This window comes from Ips typographus, linkage group LG11 (assembly GCF_016097725.1).
Source record: "Ips typographus isolate SLU linkage group LG11, UJ_Ityp_2.0, whole genome shotgun sequence".
NCBI classification, from domain to species: domain Eukaryota; kingdom Metazoa; phylum Arthropoda; class Insecta; order Coleoptera; family Curculionidae; genus Ips; species Ips typographus.
The window spans coordinates 9,094,809-9,120,969 of NC_138432.1; the positions used below are offsets into that span (position 1 = coordinate 9,094,809).

General features: G+C 35.0%; 3 protein-coding genes across 6 annotated transcripts in view; all 3 read left to right on the forward strand.

Annotated features, from left to right (window-relative positions):
• The window catches only part of LOC145735418 (uncharacterized), a 67,713-nt gene extending 47,397 nt beyond the window's left edge, over nt 1–20,316 (forward strand). For 3 of the 4 annotated variants that reach the window (XM_081989317.1, XM_081989320.1, XM_081989319.1), the window contains 2 exons: nt 16,227–17,834; nt 17,935–20,316. In XM_081989317.1, coding sequence (XP_081845443.1) covers nt 16,333–17,834; nt 17,935–18,793 — 2,361 coding nt within the window. In that variant the 5' untranslated portion in view covers nt 16,227–16,332 and the 3' untranslated portion in view covers nt 18,794–20,316. The remainder of the gene's footprint in view (nt 1–16,226; nt 17,835–17,934) is intronic. The other variant, XM_081989318.1, reaches the window with a different exon arrangement.
• Nucleotides 20,317–21,594: 1,278 nt separating this feature from the next.
• Nucleotides 21,595–22,481, forward strand: LOC145736020 (uncharacterized). The gene is made up of 2 exons (XM_081990231.1): nt 21,595–21,929; nt 21,983–22,481. The coding sequence occupies exons 1-2, from the start codon at nt 21,915–21,917 to the stop codon at nt 22,394–22,396; spliced, it is 429 nt and encodes a 142-aa protein (XP_081846357.1). The 5' UTR covers nt 21,595–21,914; the 3' UTR covers nt 22,397–22,481.
• Nucleotides 22,482–23,444: 963 nt separating this feature from the next.
• On the forward strand, nt 23,445–25,583 carry LOC145735101 (uncharacterized). The gene is made up of 2 exons (XM_081988831.1): nt 23,445–24,962; nt 25,023–25,583. The coding sequence occupies exons 1-2, from the start codon at nt 24,948–24,950 to the stop codon at nt 25,557–25,559; spliced, it is 552 nt and encodes a 183-aa protein (XP_081844957.1). The 5' UTR covers nt 23,445–24,947; the 3' UTR covers nt 25,560–25,583.
• The last annotated feature ends 578 nt before the right edge of the window (nt 25,584–26,161 follow it).

The window sequence follows — 26,161 nt, forward strand, 5'->3', positions numbered from 1 at the left end:
ATATTGAAATTTCGGCCATATTGAAATTGTTGGCATGCACCTTCTTGGCTTTCTTGTACAGAGGGCGGTGGGTTAAAGCGTAGTTGCCGCCTTTTTCCTTTGTTTACTTTACAATATTGGTGGATTTCGCGGATTTCGCACTTGGTTAGTCTAGGTCAGTTATTAATGCATACTTTTTTCCTAAATTTGCAATAAACAAATATTGACACTAATACGAATCGGCCACTACGGTTAGCACTAGGTTGCCAAGCATTATTTTGGTTTTTAATAGCCGCAGTTTTCGGTGTAGATCATGTTGTTAATAAACATAAAATTGTATGATTATTATTACGTTCATTTTAACAATTAAAATTGAATTTAAGACAGTTTAATGCACAATAAAAGTGAAATTTGTAATAAAAAATGTTCTTCTAATTAATTTTATAATAGTCACTTTTACGGTTTATATTACATTAACGAAGCGTAACTTTACAAAGCAGCCATAATCAGGAAAGGTAAAAACCTTCACGACTCCTTGTAATAACGTTTCATTAGGGATTAAAGTTACCTTATAAATTCCCGTGATGTAAAAGGTGAACCGCAATTTTGGCTCTAGCTGTATTATAAAATCGTTTAAAAAGTAATTAAACGGTCTGAACTTTTGCCGTATTTATTATGATGAGCTTGTTAATGTTTTCAATGAAGGAATTGTTCCATTACTTAAAGTGTAAACCAATATTGATGTTACGCCACAATCGTCAAAAATTTAATCGTTGAAAAGGGGAATTAATTTAATTTTACTGTTCCATCTCGACTGAACAAATAAAAATTGTTAAATTACTTTTCGAATGGAGAAAATTGCTTTATATTGAATCTTCACGATGAAAACGGTGTTGTTATAGATGGGAAATATTAGAGAGACTTCAATTTCCGCACCGTTAAGGACGTTTTAAATTTACAGGACAGAAGTGGTCTTAAACGAGCTTTGGGTATGTGATCGGTGATAATTTGGGCAATTTAAAACATATAAATGTCATTAGTGGTTCGAAGGAGAAAATAAATATCCATAATATTTCGTAGTGAAAGCAGTTTCGGCACACAAATGGCTTCCTACGGAAAAGCCGTGACACGATATAGGCGGATCCTTAGCAAATATTCCTCAAATCCCATTACCAAGATTCATTGGCCAAAAGACCCGGCTTAGAAGATTCATTAGGGAAAACCGATTGGTCATATATTTTTTATTGAACACTCCCCATTTTTTCTTCACTAAGAGATTTATTGGATTTAAATTGCCATAGAAGAAAACAAAAAAATAAAAGCAAAGTGAACATTTTTCTGAAATATTTTATGGCAGACTCTTAAGAAAGGGATGGTGGTCCTTTATCATTGAAATGTCATCCACACTGCAGCAATACAATAGCGAAGTGGCTATCATAAAAATGGAGTCAAGTAATGTGTTTACTTGTGGGAGGTGCAAGCAATTGAACAAATTATTATGTGCAAAATAATCGATGTCCACATTTATGTTGAATTTTTAGAAACTGGAAATTCTTTTACGCAATTTACTGCCTACACCAGTATAAATAGATATAAAGTTCACATTCATTTGGTTGGTTTTAATAATTCTCAGATTGGGTTTCTTTACTGCCTTCAGGGGTTCCATAAACGAACACTTATTCTAAATATATTACTACGAAACAGTTCTGATGAGACATTTTCCCGGTAATAATATCACATTTTATCACAGGAAGAGGCTCTTTATACGTCCTTATCACTGGCTCGTAATTCCTGGGAGTTATACTACCACAAAGACGTGTCAAGAAAGTTTTTTTCAAGGCACAATTAATGTACATAAATATACACCCTCACGTTTCAACGTCGAAGCGAAAAAGGGATGAAAACGAACACAACGGGGTATACGATATATTACATTGATAGAAAACGTAACGCTAACATGACGTAACTATTTTCGGCGACAGCCAGTCTCATATTTCAAAAGCAAAAATGCTTTTCACTGCCTTATTTAAAATTTTTTTCATCCTTTTTATGAAAAACGGCCAACCTGTAAGATGCGACGAAATATAATTTATTACCACCCCCGGTCTTGTATAAAGGAGGAGCATTCTTTGTACAGCGAAATGAATGCCGCCTGTTCCATATTTCCTAAAATAAGAGCGTGATCGTTTAGCTTCCCTTTATTATTCATTAGATGCGAGAATGGAATGAACATTAATATTTATTTTTAATAGCTAAAATGACTGATTTACTGTCGCTAAGAGTAATGATAATACAGTATGTGCTTTGTTCGTAACAATTACTGGAAGATTTCATAATACCAATTTCGATATTTTCCGACTAATAAAGTCAGCAATTTGTCCGCATAAATCGTGACATATCGGCATTCACTTCCAAATCGGAAATTGCAATATCCAAACCCGATTAACCCATTACGGATTTCCTTGTCTGCTATACTAGCCCTCGGCTATGTAAACCAATTCAGCCCTATAATATTATATTTCCCTGCTCTTTTCATTGTTTACCCGGGAATTATTCAGTGTACGTCTTATTGTAACTGGTATGTATTATTTGACTACTACTATCTATAAAACAAATATTTAACATTTTTCAAAAAATCAGAAAGGGTTCAACAACGTTTTTGTTATCGTTAAGTTAAAAGTATGTCTGGAAAGTTAGGAACGTGACAAAAGCTGAGATAAGCTCGCTTTTTAATTGGTTAGTATGTCGTCGAAGTGGAGGGTTGCCGCTCCGGTAACTTCGACTCGTTTCCATTAACGATACAGAAACTTGGCTTCATTTATATTTAATTGTAAACGGGACCCGGAGATTCAGCACAGCATTATCTATTCAATATGCTTAAGGTGTCTCTACCTTTGTTATCAGATATTTACCTAACCAGACTTTAATTATCTGTTGTATCGATTATTTGACACATCATAATGGGACTTGGTGGAAAGTGAATTTTTCTTCTTGGAGAGCGTATATTTTAGTAACTGTTCCGTGCACTGGACTGATTAGAGCTAAAACTATCCGAAAGCACGAAAGGGCTTAGTTTTGATATCGGCACGTGGAGATTAGACCTAAAAATACCTTTTGGTGTTACCCGTTGGAGTGGAAGTTTACAGAATTCCATATAATATTAAAGTGATGAAGGTGGGGAGTTTGTAAATAATTGCCCTTTTATGTAAAAAATTGACTGCAGCTAAATAAAATAGGGAAAACCGTTCGAGAGCAGTAAACATTTTACGTCGAATGCATGAAACTCTAACAAAAGCTTAAGTCTACAAAACGTTGACTAACTCCACTTCAAGTTTAAACATGCACTATCGTTGATTATGTAGAACTTCATAATGTAACTTACTTTCTAACGATCGCCGGACGCGACGGAGCCATTACATAAAACTCCAAACTTTCGTGATATGCATAGATATAGATTGTTCGTGGATGCATGTATTACTCCACTTATACGTATGTTGGAAACTTTAGCTGAATTTTAATAAGCGACGGGGATAGACGAGTTAGTTCTTTTTGTTGTTGTTGCTGATGGAAAATTGAATGGACTTTTTCTAAAGTAATACAATCCATTATGATTTAAAATGACAAATTTATTATGTATGCCAGTATTTTGGCGCCACTTTTTTGGTAATTGAGAAGAAGACAAAATTGTCTGTTATGCATACCCATCTAACAATAATATTATGTGAATATTACTAAAATGATGTAATTAAACAGTCAAACAGTAGCAGTGAGTAATGAGTCAATACAAGGAGTTCACACAATAGGAGTCATTTCAATTCAGGCAATGAAATTTGGACTATTTGGAAATTATAAAATTCCAAGTAGATGTGTTTATTCAACAAACCACACTCTGTAAGTAGTCTCTACAGCTTCAGCTTGACAATGAAAAAAACTTTTTTTCGTACGTCACGTGACAGCTGTCACTTACTGTCCAAACCCACTCACCAGTGATCTGAAACTATAAAATTAGAAATAGTTGCTAATTTGAGGAATTACATTGAAAGTTGTGTTAAAAGCCTACGGAGCCAAATTTGACAGTTCTGACGTTAAGGAACACTTTAATACTTTGTTTGCGTCACGTGACTGCTGTCACAACTGTCAAAACCCACTCACCAGTGATCTGAAACTATAAAATTAGAAAAGTTGGTAATTTGAATAATTACACTGGAAGTTGTGTTTAAAGCCTATGAAGCCAAACATGACAGTTGTGACGTTAAGGCGCACTTTAATATTTTGTTCGCGTCATGTGACAGCTGTCACAACTATCAAAACTCACTTACCAGTGATCTGAATCTATAAAATTAAAAATGGTTGCTAATTTGAGGAATTACACTGAAAGTTGTGTTTAAAGCCTACAGAGCCAAATTTGACAGTTCTGAAGTTAAGGAACACTTTAATACTTTGTTTGAGTCACGTGACAGCTGTCACTAACTGTCCAAACCCACTCACCAGTGATCTAAAACTATAAAATTAGAAATAGTTGCTAATTTGAGGAATTACGTTGAAAGTTGTGTTTAAAGCCTACAGAGCCAAATTTGACAGTTCTGAAGTTAAGGAACACTTTAATACTTTGTTTGCGACACGTGACAGCTGCCACAACTGTCAAAACTCACTCACCTTTGATATGAAACTATAAAATTAGAAATGGTTGCTAATTTGAGAAATTACACTGAAAGTTGTGTTTAAAGCCTACGGAGCCAAACTTGACAGTTCTGACGTTAAGGAACACTTTAATACTTTGTTTGAGTCACGTGACAGCTGTCACTAACTGTCCAAACCCACTCACCAGTGATCTAAAACTATAAAATTAGAAATAGTTGCTAATTTGAGGAATTACGTTGAAAGTTGTGTTTAAAGCCTACGGAGCCAAATTTGACAGTTCTGACGTTAAGGAACACTTTAATACTTTGTTTTCGTCACGTGACTGCTGTCACAACTGTCAAAACCCACTCACCAGTGATCTGAAACTATAAAATTAGAAAAGTTGGTAATTTGAATAATTACACTGGAAGTTGTGTTTAAAGCCTATGAAGCCAAACATGACAGTTGTGACGTTAAGGCGCACTTTAATATTTTATTCGCGTCATGTGACAGCTGTCACAACTATCAAAACTCACTTACCAGTGATCTGAATCTATAAAATTAAAAATGGTTGCTAATTTGAGGAATTACACTGAAAGTTGTGTTTAAAGCCTACGGAGCCAAATTTGACAGTTCTGACGTTAAGGAACACTTTAATACTTTGTTTGAGTCACGTGACAGCTGTCACTAACTGTCCAAACTCACTCACCAGTGACATAAAACTAGTGTCATAACTGTCAAATTTAACGTTTATACTACCATTTTTCACAACTGTCAAATTTAACGTCTTAAACTATCATTTTTCGCCACAACTGTCAAATTTAACTCCGCAGAGTTAGGAATAACAATTTGTGGCGTGATTCCTTAAAGAGACGCTACTATTTGACATTTTACAGTTTAATGAGTCTTGACAGCTGTCATTAAATGTCATAGCTAGTTCAGTTCGTCAAAATGGTCCACGTTGTCCCAACCACACGAAGTAAAAACATCTTGAGGTTTTCCGATGTTGCCAAAATGACTGAATCAAGAGTTTTGGCTTCGACCACGTCGATTTGAATGTAATTTTCCATGTGGAAACGGTGTTTTAAAGTCTGAAAAACTGACTTTGTTTTGGTTTGTGAAGGTTGGGAGAGTTTAAAATGCCAAGACTACTTGTCCAAAATTCCATTGGTTGGCAAAGCCATACAATTCAATTTCAAGTTTCATTCAATTTTGATTTTTTATTTCATAATAATTTATTTCATCTTCGTGAGTACCATTCCATACTCTCTCGAATAATATACTATTTTATTCCATTTTTGTCTAATTAAGCAACATAACAGTCAAAACTCCGAACAGACTTTACTAACCTTTTAAAGTTAAAGTTTTACAATGTACTACAGAAATGCAAATAATGAGAAATCAATTTTATCTGCAAAATAGTTGTTAAAATAGTGTAGTCTAGGAATGTTCGATCTTCTATTGTAATCAATGTGATAAATTTGCCTTCTTGACCCACTTTTATTTCCCGTTTCGCTTCGGACGAGTATTTCCTACAAGAATTCAGCATTTCAGAAATAATTGAATCCGATAACGAGCCAGGGCTTGTTCAATTAAAAGTATCGATCAGATTGGAAGCGTCGGTCGACGTACCGTTTGAAATTAACTTTAATTATCATAAACGGAGCACTTGAAGTTGTAATAGGCTTAAGTCATTTGGATATATATTTTTTTTTTAACAAAATTTCTAATTAACTTTGCACTATTCTGTTTAAGGCATCGATCCGTAAGGACAGCGTTCAGCCAAGGGCGTAAATAAAATCACATTTAATTAATATTAATGGCCTAGTGTAATACCCAAATTGGCCTTAAAGTTACTTTATGGGGAAAATTCTTCCGTCGTTTATCAAAGCCGGATGTATTGCTATTTAGCCATTAATAAATTTTAACAATTTACTTCTTCGTGCCTTTTGGGACATTTATTACTCTATAAATAACATGCTTATGAGCTTTTGTTCTTTAAGGGTCGCGGCTTAGTTTATTTGGGCTGATACCCTTAATTGTCTGTGAAAGATTTACTCGTCAGTATAATTTGGTTTTAATTTTCTTCTCCACCACTTCTAGTTTACAGCAAAGATTTTACCTCTACACAAGCAAAATTTTTAACGACACTATTTCCACATAAAAGGTTTCGTTATTTGTGAAATGTGCTGGTTTTCCTTGACAGTTTTTGACCCGAAATGGCTAACAAGACTAAAAGAAAGTTTTTTTGAACTATTTAGAAATACACTTAAAAATTGAATATCATTATCCTTAAAATTAACTGAGCATATCTGGCAATTCTGCATGCACATAGAGCAAACCGAAGTAGAGCATCGAAAATTCGAGGAACGTATAATAATAGAGCAACCATTTAAAGTGAACGAGCTTTGGCATCAGCAGTGCAACGTCAACAGAGTGACACCAAATTAATCATTTTATTGAGACACGTTATACCTTTGCGTCACAGCTTGTCCTTACGGAATTGTTAGTTAAACTTCCCCAAACCGACGACGGTTTGATGAATTAATAAATTTACAGTGCATTTACCAAAACGTCTTCAACTGCAATTACGATTATGCTACCAGGAAAATTCAGTTTTCCAGAACAGCTTTTCGAAGAGTAATAAGGGATCAAGACGTTATTGGAAAATCTTTTGAGACTTTTTCTGCATTGATTTTCCATTCGTGTTTCAAACGTGACAAAGTAGACTGGCTTCGAAAGCCGCGGGAGTCGGTCATGTAAAAGCTGCTTAAACGGGATGCATCTGTTTGGCTAAGGACCAAAAAAGATAAAATGTCTTTTCCCTCTTTTTGCCCCGGCCTCGGCATATTGGCGAAGTTTTTATTGCCAATCTAAGTAGACGTGTTTAACCAAAGAAAAAACGGAGACCTCATACAAAAATTTTATTATTCGCCCTCCTACATTCAATTTTAAGCTGTTTAGTATGCCAACGGTGAAAGGGCTTCTTATAACAACCTCCCGTCCTTCTGTCACCCCCGAGCACTTTACCCTTAATATCACTAGAACGGTTTAGCAAATTAACGGATAAATTTTGTGGCTTTCTTGTTCATGATCCCTACAAATTTCACACCTTAAAAATAGACCAAGAACGTCAGAGAAAATAGAAGGGTCAATTGAATGATTTATAACTACCCTCGTCTCCACTGATTTGTCTGACACAAAAATCCCTTATCAAATGCAATTGTAAATGGGTCACGTAACTCTTTAAAAATATGAGAACACAGTCAATCCTATAAATACAGGGTGGTCCAGTCAATAATTCACCATTTGATAACTAATCAAAAAATAAGTTGACTTGCATTATGTCATTTTTCTGAAAAAGGTTTCCTAAGGAAGATACAGTCCTCCAAATTTCAATTTAAAAAATCGTTTTATACTTTAAAACTGAACATCCAAGACTTGTGAAAGTCCAAATTTGTACTGAATAGTCTAAAAACTGTTTTACTACTAGGAATGGTCTTATGATTCGCTTTCTCAGACTGCCATCCTGGTTGAGTGTCTGAAACTGGCATTCAAGAACTAAAAAAAGTCCGGAAATCAAGATAAAGATTGTATGGTGCATGAAACTCATTTTTTACTACTAAAAATAATATAAAAGTTGACTTTTAATGCTAAAACTGACTTTACTAGGACTAAAGAGAGTCCAAAAGTATATTTTCAAGACTTTAATTGATGTACAACTCAATTTTCTGGACTGGACAACAAGTCTAGAAGTAAATTAAATTTTCGGACTATTTTATTTCTAAAAATTAGTTATTAAGACTATTATTGTAGCATTTGGTACCAAAATGTTTTACTTTTATTACTGAAGAAACTTGACTTTTGGAAATAGTCTTAAACTCGATTTTTCAGTCTTAAAAAGCACTAAAAACTTCTTAGAGATGCTACAATTTATTGCACCTATGAGTGTAAAAGTCAATTTAATAGTGAAGAAGCTTGAAATAACATTTTCAAGACTATATTCAGTGGACAAACTGGCTTTTAGGCCTGATAAGTCAAAAACTTTGTAAAGATAGTCTTGAAACTCAATTTGAGGCACTGAAAACAGCCTTAAAACTCTAAAAACAGTCTAGTTTATTAAGAAATACCCAAATTTTTAGCACTGAGGTGTCTAGAAGTCGATTTAATAGTGACAAAGCTTCGAATGCCATTTTAAGTCTATGAAGAATGTAAAAATTGTTTTTTAAGTTTGCTATGTCAATAACTTGGTGAAGATAGTCTTGAAACTCGATTTTCCAAGCTGAAAGCAGTTTTGAAGCACTAAAAATAGTCCAAAATTCGAAGAAAATGAAAAGCAATGTAAAAAGCACGAAAAGTTCGTTTTCAAGACAATTTTCATGAATCTAATGTTAATGTCCTGCATCTAAAACTATTTTCAAGACTAAAATATTGAAGTTTGTCTTCAAATTATGAAAACTTACTTCAAATGCAAATTTTAAGCTTCTGATGTCACTTTTCATTAGTTCAGTCACATTTTGGGGTTCAAGTCAATTTTTAAGGTTTAAATGTATGAATTTGTAGTAACAAATTCTTGAAAAAGTAGTTTTTATGTCTACAAGTCAATTTTTAGTATTAAAGTCTCTCGATTTGCATGAAAACTGGTTACAAACACAATTTTTAAGCTTCTGAAATGTTTATCTTTTCTAATTCAATTTTCAAAACTAAAGTCTTTTAGTTTGTCTGGAAACTATGAAAACTGGCTACAATAATATTTTTTAAACTTCTTAAGTGAATTTTCCGTTTCCAAGACAATTTTTAAGTTGGGTTAGGTTAGTGGTTAGTGGGTCTTTGACTGTAATAACGTGTAATAAAGCGCTTGTTCCAAATTTGATCAATATTGCTCCAACGGTCTGACAGTTATGACAAAAAAAAACGATATTTTAAACAGAAATTTGAAGAACTGTATTTTCCTTAAGAAGCACTTTTCAGGAAAATTACATCAACTTATTTTTTAATTGGCTATGGATTGGTGAATTATTGACATTTAAAACTGAACCACCCTGTATACCAAAAAAAGTGTAAAAAAATATAGCAGGAAAGAGCTAGAAGCTTGTTCTTTTTACTCAAAGGATTTACCACACCTGTATAATAATTACTTTCTCTATTATATCTAACGAGTTATAATTAACAAAGACGAAGAAAAGTCTCATTTTGAATACAAAAAACAACATTATTTAATATCATCAATAAGTTAAAATCGATTTGCTGTTGGTTTTTTCTCTGAATGCGGATATACAGATTTTTAAATTGAATTCGCAAAGTTTCAGGGGTAACCAGTTTATTTTATCCCGTAGAGCGGCTGTATTGGCTTTTAATTTAAGTTTCCATGCACGAGAAGGAAAAATTTTTCCGGTTACGTTTGTGTGTATTATTTTGCTGCTGGCTAATTTAACGTCCCAATTTTGTATTCAATTTTTTTTCTCAAGTTGTGTAACGAGGGATTAGGGAGAGCGGTGTGGCATCCATTAGACGACAGAACGATGAGAGCACTAATGGCAGACCGCAAGCACCAGGTGCTTCCACCCATTAGAAACAAATTACCCAAATAATTATTATGCAAATTTATTTGTCTTCTAAGGGTTGTCATTCCAAAGTTTCACTTCCAAGAGTTGACTTAGGGTTTAAACTGCCAATTATTTTATGTGAAGCAAAAAATGCATTAAACATATCGTCTGTACGGGTAAAACGCGTATAAAATTCCAGCGAAGCAAAAATAAAATTGAAATTTCAGGAGGCATTGCATCAAACTTTACGAGTATATTCCCGCTTCCTTAATACATATAAATTTTGTCGGAATCTTGGCGGCGAGAAAAATAAATTAGGATATAAAGGGGGGAAATCAAAGAAGTCATTTCAAAAGAGGAGACGTCAGACTCGTCAATCGTTTCTATCAATATGTAAGGATCTGCGAGGATATTGAAATAACAAGGTCGTGTGTGGATGTGGGTGACAAAAAAGTGGAGGAAGAGGGGAGTTTGGGTAACATAAAAACTCAATCTAACTTGAACGTCACCACATGGCACTATTTCAACTTTCTCACCAACTGTCGGTTTTATATTATTTTATATATCTCGGACCGTCCTGTGACTTTTTCATATGGGATCTAACCATAAACAACTTTCTTTTAATGCATTTGTTCTGTTGAGTAACTTTTATTAACATCCTACTTAACCCAGATATTTAAGTTATATTTTTTATCAATATATAAATTGTTTGTTAGCAAAATTTTGTTTGTAACAAATTTTAAGATTGAGGGTAACAAATAATCAATCAAGAATCAACAATCAGAAGTTTCATGAATTCTCCTCTGAAATACCTGAAATTTTAATAAAAAGTCAATGAAATCTAAGAAATTTCAAAATTTGTATGGTTTATGAAAGTTTCAGGGAATTTTTCTGTGTTGAAGGCTTAAAATAAAATTGCCTTGACAAAAATCAAGCCTATTAACTATGCGACACTCAAAAATTTCAAGATTATTGAAATTTCATTAATTTCAGGTGTTTGCTTGTTATTCAGATGACATCCAAAATTTCATGACCACTTTGGTGAAATTTCAACTCAGTTGTATATTTCATGAAATTTAACAACCCTAGTAACAAAGAAGTCACGTGACTTTAAAAATATCAGTCTAAACATAAAGTCACGTGACTGTAAGAAAGATAGTTTAACCTTAAAAATAGTCAGGATTTGAAGTTAAAAAAGAGTCATTAGATGATGACTGAAAATCGTCACGTGATTATTTTCACTGTAAAAATATCAGTCTAAACTGAAAAACGGTCACGTAACCCTTTAAATATGATTTCGTCATTTAAAACAGTCATGTGATCTTCAGGATTCCGTTTTGATGTTCAAAAAGAGGCCATGACATTTAGAAACAAAATTTGAAAATTAAAAATCGTCACGTGACCATTTTTACCTTAAAAAGAGACACGTGACTTTAAAAAAATATTACTTTAAACTTAAAAACGGTCAGGTAACCCTTTAAATATGATTTCGTCATTTAAAACAGTCATGTGGTCTTCAGGATTCCGTTTTGATGTTCAAAAAGAGGCCATAACATTTAGAATCAAAATTTGAAAATTGAAAATCGTCACGTGACCATTTTTACCTTAAAAAGAGACACGTGACTTTAAAAAAATATTACTTTAAACTTAAAAACGGTCAGGTAACCCTTTAAATATGATTTCGTCATTTAAAACAGTCATGTGATCTTCAGGATTCCGCTTTGATGTTCAAAAAGAGGCCATGACATTTAGAAACAAAATTTGAAAATTGAAAATCGTCACGTGACCATTTTTACCTTAAAAAGAGACACGTGACTTAAATATTACTTTAAACTTAAGAACGGTTAGGTGACTCTTTAAAAGACTCTAACCAAGTTAAACTAGGCATTTGGAAAAATATCAAAAAAGTGTAAGATGCGAGAGTTGTAGGAAATTTCATCCTCAAGAAGATTGCCTTAGGGCACTTTTGCCCTAAAGGTTGTTCTCAGGAAGATATTCCCTAAAAACTGTGTCAAAGCACAAAAAGGTGTTTTAAAAGACCCTAAACAAATTCAACCGTAACTCGGTTATTTGGAAGAATACCAAAAAAGAGGAATTTCTACGAAGAAAACTCCATAGTGTTATGGTATATTTTTAAAAAGGCTTATTCCTATTATTATTAATTTAAAAAAAAAGTAAGTAACTATTGAATTTGAGACTCCCTGTACATTTACTAAATAGCCTAAAATGTCAACCACATCTTCAGTGTGCTAAATTTCTGAAATTAAAATGGTTGGTGATTGAGAAAAATTGAAATGTTAATTTGTAGGTATGGGTTGTTTGTAACATTGGTTTGATTCAATCAGTAAAAGTCGTTTTTCAGAATATTCGATGAAATAAAACGGCTCCTATCCAGGGGATACAGTAATTGATACCTAGAATCTCAGGTATCGGTTTAGCTTCCTATTAAGAACGTAATCTCAAACTGAAATTTTATACAGCGGAAGCTCAGCGACGAGAAACTTTTTATTGAAAGATTTATCTGGAAATCCTTTTTATCTCCTCTAGCTTACCATGCGCGAAATCGAATTAAATTAGACACACACACACACAGAGAGAAAGAAAGATGTTATTGGCATTGTTTGTATCGCGAAAACGAGAACTCTTTTATTTTGAGCTTGAAAGGAAATACTAATAAGCACGTAGTTTTTCAAGATTTAACCTTTAGCTGCTGAACTAATCCGGAACCGTTCAATATTCATTCAGCTAACAATTTTTCATGGAAGGAATAAATTCCGATAGAACGAAGGCAAACAAGACAAAATTTATCAAGCGATTCTCGCAATTAAAGAGCGCAGAGAGAGATTTAAGTTCAGAACGTAAAATTGGAAACGTTCTGACCGAACAAGACAGAGTCAAAGATTAAAATGGAAATTCCTAAGTCGCAGTGAAATATGACGATGCTTATTTGAAGCTCTGCGCCAGCTGCTCTGGAATACAAATAAATGTCACATAAGAGAGACTACAATTTGCAAATAAGTTGATAACTAGAAACTAAACAGACGTCCATGACTATTATTATCACCGTAAAGTTTCGAAAATTCCCAAACCGCCCTTAAGTAACTTGTATAGTGTACAATAGTTGACTTTAATGGATACGTCAAAGGTTGTAACGGAATACATGAATGGCTAAACACAGTTAAAGATCAGTTACTGGTTATTGAGAAAACTTAATATCTATTATGAATCAAGTCATGGAACTTGTCTGGATAAACCTTAGATTCACTCATATTTTTCTGAAACTCGATGAAAACGTATTAGATTTCCAGAATGAATATCTCCAAGCCTTGAAAGAGATTTATTAACGGTAAAGTAACTTCTCCGGGTCACTATAAAATATCGCACTGTTTGCTAAAGTTGACTTTCTGAACAAGAGACGTGAATACGAATAAACTTGATACTAGTCAAACAAATCGGAGCATTTGCATGTATAACAAATGTTCTCGTTTAGTACTGTCGCGTTTCTCTGCATGATTTCCAGTTTAATTTGAGTAGCTAAATATCACTTCAGACTCAGCTGTACAAAAGCAGTTTGAAAAAAAATATAGCACGGTCGTGTTCGATAGAGCGGGACAAATGCCGGAAATAAATGGCATTTAGGCCTTGGCTGTATCAATTTTCCCAAAAGAAAAACGTCCGATGAAAGTGGGACTCCTGAACGACATACACTGAATTGAATACAAATTCACTTTTTTTACATCCAAACTGAAGTTTACCAGGAAAGCAGTTTGACAAATTTCTTCCAGTTTGCCACCACTCAAAGTTTAAATGGAAATTCCATGTAGGAGGACACATTTACACCCCACTATAAATGATAATACGCAATCAAACTAAACATTAGCGCCAATCTTTTACGAGTGACTGCCTGAGAAAAGGTCAAGTTATGGCTTTTCTACCCCCCCTCGCAGAAATCTCCAGGATATCGTAAAAGCCGTAAGACTCATATTTCTCCATCAAATAACCGGGGGAATAATATAAGAAGTATTTTCGCTCTCTTGCGCGAAAGTAGGCTGTCAATTTTGTCGTCGATGCCGTTTTGGCTCAATGGGAGATGTAATAGTGCGAATTGACGTTGATATGAAGTGGAAAGCAAATGAAATTTGAGCGTATTTCGGATGGCAGGAAGGGGATGGAGAGATTTCGTATTTTAGCGAAAATGACGCCGTATTATGTTCCTTGGTGGAATGTATTTTTATTTAGCCTGGCAAACGTATATCGGAACGACGTGATCCATTTTTTTCCCATTCCGACGAAACGAATAATTTATTTTATTCGTTGTATGAATGGCTAAAAATAAGAAATTTAAGGTACATTTTGAAAACGATATGTGACGTGTGATTGTTTGGGTTTCTAAGTTTCCAAATAGTGGGAAACGGCCATTGAGAACTCTCGGAAATTGGGTGGATATTTGAGTTTTTGCAAAAATTTGCCCAATATTTCAGTAATTAGCAGACATTTCCGGTGTTTTTGTCAATGTATGGTTCTAGGTTGGTTAGGGGACCTCAAATGAAGCCAACCCACAATTTGATTGTGCGTCCTAAACCCATAATCTACTTAGATTAGGCCATTTTAAGGCAATTTTGACCCTTTTCAAAAATTTTTTCGATTTATTTTAATATCTTAAAAAAATTTTAAGAATTGCCCAACATCAATGGGATTGGCTAAAATATCAAAAACTATCGTAAATTTAGCTCAAAACATGGACTTTTTGTTATTAGAAAATTCAATGTTGCCTATTTTCAATAACTATTAGTTTACATCAACGAAAGGAGGAATAAGGAACATAATGTAACGAAATTGGCCCACAGAACAACTAATAATATTACATTTACAGGCAATATATTAAGTTGCTGCAGTTAAACATATTGCCAATAGTTCGTTTTTTGACTTAAATCAACTCTCACTCATTTTATGTTTGATGAGTATTAGTCATTGACGTGTACTGTTTTTACTATTGCAAAATTGGCAACATTGCAATTTGTTTTTAACAAAAATTGCAAAATCTATATAATCGTGCATGTTTTTAGCTGAATTTACGATAGTTTTTGATATTCTAGTTGATGTCGGGCAATTTATTTCTATTTACTATGGACCTTCCTCCGCCCTTTTGTCCATGTCCGGTAAAAATATAATATAATAAGAAACGCTTACTATGGGTAAAAAGTGGCCTTAAATTTACTAATTTAAGTAAGTTATGGGTTAGGCAACCAAAGTCTCCTAGAACCTCAATTGACCAAAACACCGAATTTTGGCAAAATCTTAAAAAGTGTCATTTTCCAAAAGCTCCCAATGGCCGCTTCCCACAATTTGGGACCCAAAGAATCCAAAAAAACACTTTTAGTCGATGGGACCAAACATTAATTACACTTGCGTAACAAAATTTGTCCTGATTTCTAGTTTAACCAAATTTAAAGATAACAAGAACAACTTCTGAGTTGTTCTTACAATTAAAATTTTGTTATAACTTCATGCGTATCAAATTTTCAAACTTTCTCACCGCTCCTGCTAGAAAATCTGACCGAACAAATAAAACAGCAACAAAAAAACGAAAACAACGAAATATATGTTTCCTAGCGAAACTTTTACCCACACCGGCTTGTAAAAATCCAGAGTAACTTCAGTTAGGAATGTAGTTTGTAATCAATCCTTGCCCCGGTCGTATAAATCTGCAAAAATATATGGGCAATCGGTGCTCGCGAGCGGAATTTTTATAAACATCCCCCTAAGCAGGTAAGCGGAAAAACGTTTAGACTCAATTTGTAACACTCGTTTCCTCAAAGCCTCAAAAAGGAATCAATCGCGCGATGCATATAAGGATGAGGCTCGTCTCCATGGAATACTGATATTGTTTGCCGTGCAGGAAGTGTCAGCGTTATTTAAAGCTGTGTCGACTTTATTGGCTTCGTACTGATAAATTACATTTGTTTTCTGTCATTCCCTCAAAAATTCAGTACAAGTTAATCTGAGTTAAAAGAACACGTTTTATTTTGTTGATACTAAGACCATACAAATAACCTAATACAAAGTAAAATAAATTTTTAGTTTCAGGTTCCTGGTTTCCTAACCTACAACAACCACGTCGATTGGAAAATGGAGTCGGAGGAGGAGGAAAGCGATCACCGATAACCACCTCCACTTTACCTTCACAATGCACCATATCACCTGCTTGATCATCCTTGTCTTAAGCATGGTGACCACCACTTCCTTAGCCGAATGTCCCAGACTATGCGAGTGTAAATGGAAAAGTGGTAAAGAATCTGTGGTCTGTTCAAACGGCAGTTTCACTTCAGTCCCACCTAATTTGGACAGTGGTACTCAGGTTCTTGACTTGAGTGACAACAATATTACCATCTTGAAAACTGAGGAGTTTCTTAAAGCTGGTTTAGTGAATTTACAGAAAATTTTCTTGGTTAGGTGCAAGTTAAAAGCACTAGAAAAACGAACATTTAGAAACTTAATCAATTTAGTTGAACTGGATTTGAGCTTCAACCTGCTAACTTCAATACCATCTCAAGTTTTTGAATCAATACCAGAACTGCGAGAGTTGAAGCTAAGTGGCAACCCTATCCATAGTATTTTCAAACAAACCTTCCAGGCTGTACCCCAACTAGTACGATTGGAAATGTCTGGATGTAAACTAAGTTATATTGAGGGACAAAGCTTCCAAAACCTGGAAGACAGTTTAGAATGGTTGAAGTTGGATAACAATAAATTAACAGAAGTGGATGCTACTGCCTTCACAAGCTTGAGAAACTTGCATGGACTTGAACTAACCGGTAACCCTTGGAATTGTTCTTGTACATTAAGGGATTTAAGGGAGTGGATGTTAAAGCACAATGTCCCTTACGACATTCCTCCAACTTGTCAAAGCCCCAAAAGGCTGCAAGGCAGGTCATGGAAAGTTCTTGATTTGGACGAATTTGCCTGTCCTCCCAAAATATTCCCCAGTGAAGTCAAAGCTAAAGGCGTAGAAGGAAAAAATGTCACTATAGCCTGCATGATTGCTGGTACACCAACACCAAGTGTAAAATGGTCGTTACGTAACCGTGTCATAGCAAATTTATCAACTCAGCAACTCCAAGGCAAGAAACTGTACTATTTAGCACAGAAAAGCAATTCAAGTGAACTGACAATAAACAGCGCAGATACCCAGGACGCAGGAGTTTACATGTGTACAGCTGAAAACAAAGCTGGCAAAGCTGAAGCTGTCGTAACACTAACAGTGGCCAAAAACATGTCAGGAAATCAACTATCAACTAAAGCTTTACTGTTAAGTGTCCTGCTCGGTGTTAGTGTTACTTTCGTATGTTGTTTGGTAACTGCTTGTTTTGTGAGAGCGAGAAAGAGACGTTTGTTAAAGTGTCGACGTGAAGACAACAATTACGAAAAGATCGAAATGAAGCCAAAATTGTGCCATAAAAACTTGAATGGTGATGTGAATACTGCAGAGGATGGTTGTGTAGTATCCAAGAAGAATGGTGATTACAGTGTGGTTCCTGGTAATGACACTGATCATGAGAATGAGGAGGAAGAAGAAGTGGGGAGGATTACTCCGGGGACTTCAGCTAATTTGGAGAAAGGGTGGAGCAGGGGAGAATCGACTTCGAAAGTTCCAAAAGGAGAGGTGTATACTTCAAATCAAAATTCTAGGTAACGTATTTACGTTCTTTGTTATCACAGTGTGAATGAAGTACTTTAGTAATACCGATTTAAAGAAGGAAAAGTATTTAGTGATGTGATTTTTTTCTAGAGACAATATCATCAACAAGACGTGCAATTCAACGTCTGGTACATTTAAGTCCAGCAGCCCTGACGGAATTTCCGGTCAACCCTTCAAGAACTTAAGTACAATTTACTCTACAGTGCGTGAAGTGCCCGACGTGATTGGTTACTCATCCTCGATGAACTCTAGTGTATGCAGCAGGACGCAAAGTGAAAACGGGAGTGCTAGTGATATAAACGAACTGTTCTGCACTCTGCCTAGAAAAAGGGACTTAGGGAGGTATAGAAGCAGCGACAGCCAGACTGCTTTACTGACTGATAGTCGTTATGGTAGTGCTAGTAGTAGTTCGGACAGTTTTTCCAGAAGACTTTCCATAGAGATGCAAAGACTTGGATTGGCCACGGCCAATCGTAGGAACATTAAAAATCAGCAAAGTGGCAGTTTGTTGAATTTAAGTGAGAAATCTACAAATTTGAGTTCGACTCCTTTGTTAGATGTGAGGAATTTGGAGGCCAGGCTGTCACCTCATCCTAAAAAAGAGGTATCCTTAGCAACAAGTCAATCCTCTGCTGTTGCTACCAACCCGTACGATTATCACGCGGCTCAATTGGAAAAATTCCTGGAAGAGTACAGGGTGCTGCAAAAACAGTTGACAAAAATGAAACAAACTTGCGACAGTATTTGTCAGGAACAGGGCAAAGACATTTTGCCATCCTGTACATCAGCCAGTTCCAATCTGAATAAGCAAGTTAATTCACCAAATTCGAACTCCATTCAGGATTCGGTTGATTTTAAAAATTTCGAGAACGAGCTAACCAAATATTTGATGTCGCGCAGTCCTTCGACATCAGCGAAAAATTTCCCTTCCACTGCTTTACATAATTAGGTTTCATTGTTCGTGTACGATTTCCAGACAGAAAGTCGGTTTTCTAGGTAAAATGTTTACAATTTCCAGTCAAATTGAAAAGGCCGGGCTTACGTTTATCTACGGGAGTGGAAATGACTTTCTTCTACTTGCCAAATATATACAATTATCATGCGCCGTATGTGGAAAGATTTCTCGTTACTTTTGGTTCTTTGCTTAAATTCAATTTTCCCTAATAGGAAAATACGAACGGATAAAGGTATTTCCAATAAATTATACTTGAACACTTTAGAGTCTTTTTAGAGTCCGAAAATTTTCGAAATAAACCGAAATATACATTTAAACCAAATTTAGAAATAATTATCCACTCGGTTTGAACTGTACTAATATTATTTTCCACTGTCGAGAAATAATATGTTAAACACAATTATTTCGAGCTTTGACTGGACTGCAATTTACACAGTTCCGTAAACATTGATAAATCAAACAAACACAAATGTGCTTGATGCAAATAATGTATAATTGAACGTTGTTTTTGGGGGAAAACGTGTTGCTGTGATTTTTCGGTGTGGCCGAATCTGTGGCCGTTCCAATGCTCGAAATTAATCGCTTTTTATTATTTTATTCGCTTTTTAAACCAATCAAACCGAATTAGTTACACGCCAATTAGATTGGTTGAAATATTTTTCATAAAAATTCAAAATAAATCTAAATTAAATTAGTAATAATAAAGGCTTTCAATGTTGGTCAAAAACTGTTTTCGCTTAGTTTTTTCCTAATCTAATCACTTTTTCTGTTTAAAATACATTTAAACTGCAATTTCCATCATATTTAAAGCACAAACCGAATTAAAAAAATCAATTTTACAAAATGGTTTTATTAGTATCCGCATCACTCTGATATCTCATTTACACCTGTGCAAGGGATGTTATTAAAAAGTTTAATTATTCAGATGTGATAAATAAAGTCGATGAAAGAGCAATTTGAACAAAAAGGGCGCGTTTCATTAAAGGTGAATGTTTGATATTGCATTTTATTAGTATTTCGCTGAATTTGATATTAAAATTGAATTTAATGCAAAACCACCTTACAAGAGTAGTTATATTAATGAATTTGGTTTTGTTCAGTCAGAATGTTCGATAAAATGGCCCTAAGGTTGTATCACCATTCTGTGCAAATTGAATAGGGTGCTGATATTGTGTAAAAATAATGGATTTCAGTAAACGACCTATAAAATATCGAACAATTTCAGTGTTGAAAAGAAAGGGAAATTAATCGCTAACAAAAGGTTATTGTAAAATTTTAAGGTACATAAAAAATAATAATATAGATGAATTTCAATGTTTATAATATGTTTTTAATTGTTACATAAAAACCTAGATTAATAGAATAATGTAAATAATTTTTGACTAAAAGTCCGTAATCAACTTAATTAAACATTATCTAAATAACATTTTAACTTATTTGTAACATTTGTGATATCAACTTAGACGGAGGGTTGTTAGTTTTGTTTCCTATTTTGTAATAAAATTCATTTAGCAAAACTGGTGGCGGTTTTATTGGCCTGGAAACTGTGGATTAACCGAGCTGAAGTTTACGACAGACAGTACAAAAAAGGGGGAACGTGTCTTGTCTGTGCGTATGAAACGCCTCCCACGGGGCCCTTTTTACATATCTGCGACCCTTCTGGGCCTAAGGTCGTAATACGAAATCCAAACAATCACAGAGTTTTTTTTTAGAGTTCTTAAACTTTTATATTCAGCGTATTCGTATAATCCTGCCATAAGAAAATATGTTTCCTCTTTTTCGGGTTGTATTGTTTGGGAATTTTTGTTTTTAGTATTTTTTTGTAGCCAGAAGGATTTATTTAATATTCATATATTGTTACTTCTATAAAGAGTGAAGTGCTCTAACTTCTTCTACAGCTTTGAGATGAGCCAGTCTGGCAGCGTAAACTTCAGGAACTTCACCAATAGGACTCCTAGGGATTTCTTCAGCCAAAATTGCTGGTACAATAGTTGTGACTACAGGCTGCTGAAACTAACCTTCATTTTCACCAAAAACACCTACAAAAACTCACAATCTTACGATTGGCTGCGTGGCTGATTTTTGCAAAGCTAAAACTGCTGGTAGAGGTAATCCAGTCTTGATGTAACGTTCTTCCGGTGGTAGTTCTGGTAGTACAGCCAAAACATGTTGGTGGGCAGTCAAATGTTGCGTCTTAGCTTGGGAAACTTGAGGAGTATCAGAGGGATGAAGTCCTAGTTGGTGATCAGCAAAGGGTCCTGTCCAGCGTTTGATTGGTTCTTCAGTAACCAGAAGTTGCCCGTTGGTTAAGGTTAACACCAAAGCAATCTAACCAAATTAAATTCCTTTACAAAGCACAATTTTTTTGGGATACTTACAAAAAATAACTTCATATTTAAGTTTCCGGTCAGGTGCGAACGAAACAAAAACCCAAAGCAAAATGGAATTCAGTCTACGACTATTCCTGCATTTTTAAGTAGCTCGGGAAAGTTATGCAGCCATTAAAATGTAATTGCAGCATCGTTAAGAAGCGATTTTATGAAATAACTTTGAAGGTTTTTCGAAAATTCAGTTATCCGGTACGGTTAATTAACACGGACATCTGCGCTGAATTCAATTTGCATTCTTTTATGGTTATATCGGTTAAATTATGAGTTTAAAATGGTAAAAAGGTGGTAAAAAGCGACTTGGAAAAACGTAATACCCCGGGAGTGGGTTTTGAGCAAATTGGCTTCGAGTTTGAAAAGTCGATTTGCATGATTTCAATCGGAAAGTGCATTCTCAAGATGGTTGGAAAATACGTTCAAATTAAGCCACTAATTAAGAGGAGAATCAATATCGAAATTAAATTAAACCAAGAATAGCAAAAGTGTGGACTAGAGAGATAAACTCATAAGGTTTTTCATTAAAACCATTTTTGTTTGTAAACAAATTTTATAACGAAAATACTTGACTACTGAATGTAAAATTCTAAGAAACTAATTATTGCTAATTTGTCTCATTAATTATAAATTAGTTCACCTAAAAATTTGCACTTTCTAGACTAGAAACTAGCATAAAAGGGTTCTTTTACAAATTCTAATGGCAGATCGACAATCAAAGGCAACCAGACAAAATGAAGAGTTTACTAGTAAGTTTCAATTTTATGTACGTTTTTGTGTTAAACTAAAACTCAATTTTCAGCTTTTTACCTCAATAATTATGACAGTTCTGGCCCGACCCAGTGTAAACCTCCAAGGTAACGACGGTTACGTCTCAGTAACTCAAAGTACGGACGGTACCTACAAATACCAGGTGGTGCTGAAAGATTCCTCCAAGTTCGAGCAAAGGTTCCCAGATGGCAGAGTGATCGGGGAATTTACTGCCCCGAACCCTCAAGGGCATTTCCAAACATACAAATACACTTCAGGACCTGGAGGATATCAAATTGTGGAACCAAAATTTACTATAGTCCATCCTACTCCTGTGGTTCCTGTAGTGTCACCATATGCACCTGCTAGACCCGTTGTGGTTCATTACAGTCCGGATGTTTTGGCTGCCAGGCAACGGTTTTTGGGTTTGTTCCAGGATGCTTTAGTACGTAATAGACGTTTTTAAATTAAGATCTATTAAATAAATTTTTGAAAAATATAGTTTTATTTGCCACTAAATTAATTAACGAAACTCAGTTTTACTTTCATTTTTGCCAATAGTAGTGTGTACACATAAATAATAACATTTTCATTAATCTTGGAAGTTACACGACTTTAACCAAGTGACTGCCCTAAAATAAAATTTATAGTTTGAACTGAAACTTTGAAAATTCACCACAAATTCAGTTTTTATGTTAGAAGCTTATTTTTTTACACTATATGTCTAAAACAATGCGTAAACTTTTTACAAATCTCCCTTTCTAAGTTTAGAGTTTGTTTTTATAATTTTCATAAATCCCATGTTGTTATGTTATGTATTTAAAACATGTTCACCCCCTGGAAATTGTGAAAAATCTTAGGATGTAAGGTTTAGGACACTTGTGGCAAATTTTAGGAGTTTTCAGTAGTATTTTAAGGCCTTCGGTGTAGCTAAAAGAATTCTAGAGGTTTCTGGCAACTTTTGAGAGATTTTAGTAACATTTAAGAGCTTCTGACACTGCCAAAATGATCCTAAAACCCTATGGCAATTGAAACAAACTGGATTTAGGACACTTGTAGAATTCTCTGACAATTGGAAGGATTTCAGTTAGCCTGAGGAATTTCCAAAATGATTGTAGAAGTGTCAGGAAGAGCAAATTGAGAAATACATTTTATTTTTGAATATAAGTAGGCTTAATTATGCTTATATAAAATGATCTATGATATTATATGACTGAAATTAGAAAAACAAGTAAGCTGCCTGAACTTATCAAGGGTATTGTTGAATAAATTGAAGTATAACGAAAAATTGGAACTTTTTAAATAAAATTGTAATCCATACTAAATGAATCGTAATCCACGTACATGGAACGCAATTAAAAACTACTGAAGAGACGACAGAAAACCTCAAAAGGTTAACAATTGTGCAAACGGGATAAGCGCATTATATGAACGACGAGGTATTACTAGCCCGGAAAAATTCTCAAAGGTTTTTTCCGATTTTATTATTCATTTTGCTTCGGGATTTTGCGCGAATAATATCCCTTGGTGGCTGTTCCATGACTTTCAAATAATCCCCCATTCTAGGAAATCGAATTATTTTATTATGATTTGAACTTTTATTTACGGTAGGGCGAATGAAGGTTGACAGTAGGCTGTCGCGAAACGAATTCGAAATTAAATTGACGCTAAATAGAATAATAAAGGCATTAAGCAAGGAAACCGCCTTCCTCGTGTAGGAGTTCATAATCTGGAGCGGTTTAATTAAACTAGACATGCATATTCCCTGAAAGTGGATAAAAGACCACAAAATCTTCTGGATTTCGCGTCGCGAAACGCTATCTCTCGGTGGCAAGAACGGCACTAGCTTTGGGGCAAATATTATTCCAGTTGGCGTTTTGACTTTACGTAAATCCCAGCCAATTCCGGAGATCCGGGAAAACAAAAAGATTTGTATCGATATTAGTGGATTAGGCTTGATTTATCGTCACTTGAAGCCGTTTTGTTACGTTTACATTTTAAGCGGATCTAGCAATTAGGATTGTTTAACATTTGGATGGTGTTCATGCTTTGAATAGACAATTTGTTTTGTCAGTTAAATTCTTTTGATTTTATGATATTGTAGTTTACTTTTATCTCTTTGCTTACAACATTGAAATTTGAATATCATTTTTGTAAACCCTTTTACATTAACTTCCACACATTATGGCAAAAAATCAGTTACTAGTTAAGACATAACTTTAGACAATTTTCACAATAAAATGAATCCATTCATGTTTTTTGTTTCAGTGTCCATTTCCGGTTTCACATATTATGCAAATCCCTACAAACTTTTTCAATCCGGACGCATTCGAAAGTTTCAGACGAACAACCAAACCTCATCCACCACAATCCGGTGCTCTGCTCTATAACGTTAAAACGTGGAATAAGTAAATTTTTGTTCTAAAAACAGCAAATGATGGGTCGGAGATGACAAGTGCCGGGTCCGTGGATAAATACGAAATATATTATTCGTGTGACAATGCGCGCTAGGTATAATGCACGTCGTCGCCATATTTCAAAACGGGAACCCGGGTTCGCGGACGACATTTTCCAGGAAAACTGTCGCCCCCAAAGAAAACTTACTCGCCCAAGATTTCCCGTGCAGATTATTTATTTGTCGGCACGACAAAACAATATGCGAAAGATGAAAAATTGTCCGGGCCGCCGCCCCCCGAAACGCTCGTATTTTAATAGATTATAGTTTCCGATTTATGGCACGGAATTCGCCGCCCATTTTCTCGTGTTTGCGTTCCTGTGATTAGGTGTTCTACAACTGGCTGCTATTACCATGATTTACGTATCGTTAATGTACTCTAATTTATGATCTTCATGTTACAGTAGTGGGAAAATGGGGAAAGACCAATATTTTGTGTGACCTCGATTATAATTGAATTTGAACTAATTAGGACAGGAACGACTATCTCCAAGAAGCACCTATAAAAAGCTTTCTCACAATTTGAAGCCTATCAATTTCAGTTTGTCACCTTAACGAGACAATGATTCCACTTGTGGTAAGTGTTACTTTTTAAAATTAATCGGTAAAGTGTACCTTTCTGCACTCTTCCCTACAGGTTTTAGTTTGCGCCCTTGCGACAACTCTAGCTCGTCCTGAAGGCCTACTTCCAGACCACGATGGTTACGTCTCAGTCACTCAAAGCTCTGCAGGTACCTACAAGTACCAAGTGCATTTAACCGACTCTTTCAGATCTGAAGAACGATTCGCTGATGGTACTGTGGTGGGCGAATATTCTCTATTTGACGAACAAGGCCGCCCAATCCAAATCAAGTACACTGCTGGACCTGAGGGCTTCAAAATCGTCGAAGGTCCCGTACTGCTTGAGCAGGTGCCCGTACCAACCCACACGGAACCCGATGTGATCCCAGACGTACCTGTATTGGCTCCAATTTCAGTGAGAACCAGCGCAGAGTTGGTGGCACCACTTGCTGCCAGTACCGGAACTTTCCTGTCACCCGTGGACTTTTCTGGTACTGAGAATATTGTGCAGGTTCCAGTTGACTATACGCCGGAAGTGAAAGCAGCCAGGGAGGAACATTTGGCATTGCATAAAGCAGCTTTATTGTTAGCTCAATCTCAAAATTCTCAATAAATGTATTGATGTTTTATTATCAAATATGTGTTTTTATAATTTAGTGTATGAAAGGCAATTTCCAAACTTAAACCCTTATTCAGAGTTCAGTTTCCATCAACTGTTGGCTATATCATGCAAATAAATGTGAACCTAAAGAATGTGATGAAGGGTTTATCATTTTACTCACAAAAAATCTCTTGTCATTATTACTGTATTACTAAAACCTCATTAGCAAATTGCAACTATCCAAATAAAAGTTATTCTGAAGCTAAATTTGAAAATGTTACCTTTTTGTAGGTAGAATTTTAAACGAAGCTCTTTTAATATTTGATCAACCCTTATAAACAAAAATAACCGTTTTAAAAGGCCGTTTACAGTTGACATTTTGTGTTGTTTTCTAAGCAAATACATACGACAAAACGAACAAATAAAAGGTCAGGTCCCTGGGAGTTCGCAGTTTTGGTCCCGACCTGTTTTGCATTAACAGGGGGAAATCTAAATGTGTTTTTAATCCTCACCTTTCTCCCTTTCTCTGTGTGTTTTAATGGTCCCAAAAAAGGCGCACGATATGTTTGTTCGACATATTTTGCTGCGGTTAAATGGGACTATACGAAATTTGT